Source organism: Belonocnema kinseyi, chromosome 9 (genome assembly GCF_010883055.1).
Source record: "Belonocnema kinseyi isolate 2016_QV_RU_SX_M_011 chromosome 9, B_treatae_v1, whole genome shotgun sequence".
In the NCBI taxonomy this organism is placed as follows: Eukaryota; Metazoa; Arthropoda; class Insecta; order Hymenoptera; family Cynipidae; genus Belonocnema; species Belonocnema kinseyi.
Genome location: NC_046665.1, coordinates 66,277,213 through 66,282,700, shown reverse-complemented (window position 1 = coordinate 66,282,700; position 5,488 = coordinate 66,277,213). Strand labels below are relative to the sequence as shown.

At 30.5% G+C, this 5,488-nt stretch overlaps 1 protein-coding gene across 11 annotated transcripts in view; it reads right to left on the bottom strand.

Annotated features, from left to right (window-relative positions):
• LOC117179880 (TLD domain-containing protein 2) overlaps window positions 1-5,488 on the bottom strand; it is a 461,266-nt gene that overhangs the window by 15,131 nt on the left and 440,647 nt on the right. The window contains exon 1 of one of the 11 annotated variants that reach the window (XM_033372065.1): window positions 4,745-4,902. The exons of the other annotated variants lie outside the window; for them this stretch is intronic. Within the exon in view, the coding sequence (XP_033227956.1) occupies window positions 4,745-4,807 (63 nt within the window). The 5' untranslated portion in view covers window positions 4,808-4,902. Of the gene's footprint in view, window positions 1-4,744; window positions 4,903-5,488 lie in introns of those variants that run through there. 11 annotated transcript variants of the gene reach the window in all.

Sequence of the window (5,488 nt, the reverse complement as noted above, 5' to 3'; positions counted from 1 at the left end):
ATACGCCAATTAGCACAAATGGTAAGTTCCGACAGTGCCTACAAGTGTGTCTACTGGCCGCTAGATGGCAATACCGGTTTCATATGTATACACCTGGTATTTGCAACAATATAATAAATCTTTAACCAAATATTATCATTTTTAAACAAACGAGATCAATTCCAAACCAATCATGTAATAGTGAACTTTTCAAAAAACGAAAAAATTAAGTTTTAGCCAAAAAAAAGTTGAATTTTCTTATTGAGTTCTATTAGCTCTGTTCGAATTTAAACAAGAAAAAAAAACGAGAAAAGGGGAAAGTTTCTTGAAAATGGGATGAAAAAAAATTCTTTATAAAACTGGAAAAGAGGATAATAGAGAAAATAGTGTGACATTTGAATTATGAAAGTTATTTTGAAACTCATCAAATTATTGTTGAACTGTACTGTTGCGTTGCAAGGCAATCTTTCGCAAAATTCGAAAACCGTAGTTTCTACTTCGATTCTTTCACCCACAAATTGGTAACGTCGTTTATAAACGGCCCATTCATTGAAAATGAATTAATAATACTCAGACATTATTACCCAATCCAGTTAAATAATTACTTCACTTAGTTGTCAACAAGATAATTAGAAAGTTATCATAAGTAAACTATTCCAAGCTTCTTGGATATCAGAATCACAAGATTGAGTAAGCTTCTTTTTAAATAATAAGAGTCCAGAGTCGAATTTTTAGCACCCAATGCATTCATGATTTTCTTGATGAATTAAGCAACATTGTTTTGAAATGATTTTTCCTTGAGACAGTAAGTTATCATTCTATTGAAAAAATTCTTATCAGGCAGGGTCAGCAGATAAGATCGTCTTTGGCATTTTAAGAGTGCTTTATTATTTATAGTCAAATGACTTATAATAAATACGTGGGATTTTGGGATCTTGAGTTTGATCAGTTCCAAAATAACTAATAATACAGGTGCCAATTATCTGACATGTGATTAGATCGGTTGACACAAATTGAGTTCGTGTTCATATTTTAAAAATTATTTATCAATCAGTATACAATTTAAAAAGTCCTGAATATTGGAAAACTAAAAATCCGTGCATTAAATTTTAATTTGTTTGTAAACTAGTGTTAATTGAAAAAAGACATGTTTTATCATTAGGAAAAAATCATATGAAGGAGTAATTTGATTTGGAAGCTGGACTGTTGTATTCAGATTCTAAACATTACACCAATTATCTGACAAGGCGTGTCGTAACCTTATAATTATCGCATTACTGACCTAACTCATTCTTCGTATTTTCATAACAGCAGGTACTTCCAGTAGCAATAAGTCGAGCAACAAGTAATAAACTTCCTTTCTATACATTCTCAAATCATTTTTAAACAGACAGTAAAAAAAACAGAAATAAATGCATTAAACTCTGAAAATTATTTACGGAAAACATCTTTACATTTATGAAACTAAAAATTTAGGTTGACTTTATTTAAATAATCTAAATGACAAAATTAAAATTAAATTTCTTTTAAGAAAAAAGCAGTTTTAAAGTGAAAAATTAATGAAAAAAATTACACGGCTGTTGTAAATCAATCAGTCATTTATTTTTGTAGTCATTTGTTTTTATTTATTTTTTCCACTATCGGCGAATATCACCAACGCCTATTTCTTGAGCTGTTGCTAAAGTGCCATACTTTTTATAATATTAACATTCAATTTTTTCTCATAATAATAATTTTAGATTTTATTCCCTAGATTCTAATCTAGCATTAAACTTGGTACTTGGCTTTTATGATACTGTAGAAAAATAGCTTTAAAATGAGCCCAGGAAGATTAAAAATATTGATCATTAAGGAAGTTATTGAAAATTTAAGAAAACATTGAAATATACACTGTTCTTGCGAAAACTGGACAAATAAGCTTCATCCTGGGCTCTTTTTCTACCGAATTTTTTACAGAAATATTATTTTTTAAATTAATCAACATTATTTACATAAAACTGATATTTTGCATTTTTGTGGAGCAGTTCCGGGAACAATACAAGAGGGTTGGGGCGCTAGTTAATGTTGACCAATTTGATGAAAATGCGGAATTTATTTTTCCCTAAAACAAACAAATTTGGAAGGGGGGATCGACCGTCAAAAATCAAAAGTCAAGTTTTACAGGTAATTACAAAATTACAAAAAAAACTTTGTTTTTAAATAAAAAAAAAAATGGTTAAAATGATTTTTTAGAAGTGGCTTGTGACGAATCTGTTAAAAGTTGTATTAGATTTTAATTTAAAAAAATAAAGATCTGATGAAAATTGTAAATTAAAAATTGATTCTACTATTCAATAGTTTTGTAATAAAATTACCCTTTTTCAAATAGTAGTTTGCTACATGTAAAACGAATCTTGCGAACGTTCATAATATTCATCAAGAAAAAGTGATATCACTGAGAACAGTGGCGACGCAGTAATTCCTTGCCATGAAATCAAAATGTTATTGCACTATGCCATGTTGTAATAAATAGCGAGTAAACGCGTGTTGAATTCTATAAATGTTCGTCAATTTCTCATGACCTTCTTTAACTGCATCATCATATTCAAAATAAAAATGATATACTTTGCCTATCTCGTGCCGCGCATTATACATAATGCCTAGGGATTATATGTATTGCCTCGGCAAAGTATTTAATAAGTATTCGATTATATACTTTGCCTGAAGTGACCAGGCATTATATATAATGCCTAAGGATGGTATGTACTGTCTGGATTATATACTTTGCCTGTAACACACACACACACACTTCAGACAAATTATATAATCGAATACTCATTTTAACAATTTAAAAAAATGCTATAACGCAATAAATATTAACCTTTGAAATGAGTTCAAGAACTTAAAAAAGGTTCATAATTTCCAGAGTTATTCGAATTTATCGAAAACATCAAAATTTTTGGCAATACCTTTTTGTGAAATTAATATTTTGACCTTTAAGTTGGCCTTCTTATAGACAGAATTTTATTACCTTTTTAGGTATAACGAGAAGAAAATTTTTACATGGATATTATCAATATTAAGGCAGTTTAGCAACCATAAAAAACAGCCGCTTATATCATTTCCGTGGGTAGTGTCTGAAATATAAAGTTTGAGCTTCAATGCTCAAAAAGTGGTGTTCAATTCATTAAAAAATAAATAAATAAAAAATTGTTTAGCAGAATAAAATAATTAAAGAACCGTCGATATTTTCATATTTTGTAATTCAGCAAAATAAATTTGTATTTGGCAATAAAAAATAGAATTTTAAATTTACAGTTTAAAAAATATCTGAATTGGAATCCATCCAAATCTGAAAGATTAATCAGTAATCAAGATTAATAAAAATAATAAAACTGAAATAAATTATATTAGATTCTAAAAGAAATTGTTTCTGCTACTTTTAAATCAGTTGAATAAATGTTGCAATTTCTAGCCATGGACTTATTTTTAAGCCGATGAATCTGACTTTATAGATCATCTTATTTTTAGATTTATCGTAAAAAGATATATCGAACAGTTTTTATCCTAGAAAAGGATATGTTTAATCAAGGTTGTAATTAGTATGCAAACCTTGCAGCCGGTAAAAAATTACTGCAAATATTAAGAAGAAAGTATTTTATTTTGATCTTTTCCAGAAAAAAGAAATTGATCTTATTTTTTTCGAGCTAAACAAATTACAAGCTTTGTAAAAAGACATTTTTCATTGAGTTATTATTCGAAGCATCATCAGATTCGAACCGATTATCCATATAAATAAAATATTGAGTGATAGATTGAAACAGAATCATTTTTATTACATTTTCCAATATCAGATAAATTATTTGAATCTCCCGTAAATTTACTTTAAGAAAAGTTGTGTTTACAGTTTTTAAAAGGTTCAATTGAAGACACACAATATTTGATAAAATATTAAAGGTAAAATTTAAATATTGCAATTTCTTTTAATTGAAAAACAACCTTTTTTAAAGGGGTGTTTTTATTATTTTGAAATTAAAAAAAAAATAACAAGTAAAAAATGAAAAATAATTTAATTTCAGAGGAAACTTGGTTTACTTGGTGTTCAAATGAAGCTTGCTTGTAATTTAAAAAATTTCTCGAAATGCGGATATCGATGCATGCGAGTATAATTTTAGATCCAAGGAAAAAGTGATCTGGTTCGGCTCGAAAGGTCGTACAGCCTCAACCGGCAATTAAACGACATACCGAGATTCAAGAGGAAGCTATTGACCTCCACCGATTCTTAACGGGGCCGCAATTTATGAAATCAACCTATCAACAAGAAGGTGAAAGATCCGGAGTTTTAAAATTCCATTTCAGGAATTCCCAAAACCTCAATCTCCTATTTCTACATTAAAATTTTCGTTTAAACTACTAAAAACCGATTTTCAGCCAAAGATGATAAATCTCAATAAAAATAAAAGAATTTTTCTGAAGACCAGATATAGAAAATAAAATGTTGAAATTAACAATATAGATAATTACTGTTAAAAATATATTTGACTTTCTTGTCTCCCAAGAATACGTAATATACTCCCCTTCAAGACAAATGCCCCCCACCCTATTATTGTTTGCCTATCATACATGTCTTTTCCTGCATGTCAAGTATGCGAAGCAGCTTTTTTCCGCCCGGGGACGAAGCAGACCGCAAAAATATACTTTTTGCCCGCTTCTGCCGTCTACAGACGAAAAAGGCTACTTTCCGCTCTTGATACACAATATACTATTACTCCATTACTATAATTACCGAAAGCATCCGGGAGGAATGTTGAAAGACATAATTTAAAACTGAACAAGTTTCGGCCGTCATGATGAGGATTGCAAATTGTTAAGCACAGATAAATTGTAAGCTTCGGGCTTTTCACGAGATATTGAGACGCGAATGAAATGAACAACGTGGTGAGACACTATTATAGAAAATCTGCCTTGCACGACGTACGAAACGATACTGAGTTCTGGACGAGATTCACGGCTGTTGTTATTCGATAGGTGTTTTGCAACAACAAGAATAAAAAAAAATGAAAAAACAGAAGTTGGAAGAGAGGAATACAGGGCTCTCCCTTCCATCGTCTTGCCTTTCACCCCTTCTACTTTTCCGCCTTCTTAAAATGGCCAGCTAGCACTTTGTGAAGCCAAGATCAACAAACTTATTCGACCTCGGGTCGAATTATTCACCAATGCGAGGAACGCTATTCTGAAATACCCCCTTTCGCGGTCCTTCGTCCCGGGATATTTTTGGAATCGAATGAGAAAAAATACCTATCCGGAAAAGGCGGAGCTTGCAGGAGCCTCATTTTAAAACAGATAACTGCACTCCTGAGGAATTTATTCTTTTTGAGATAAGATAGTCACTGGAGAAACAAGGACCAAATGTGGAGGGAAGAAAAATATCTTAAGAGATAAAGGACGTTTGTTTATGTTCGATTCAGGGATTTTTTTACTTTTTGGTAATGAAAAAGGTTTACATTTTTTAAGGAGCCGAACCACAAAG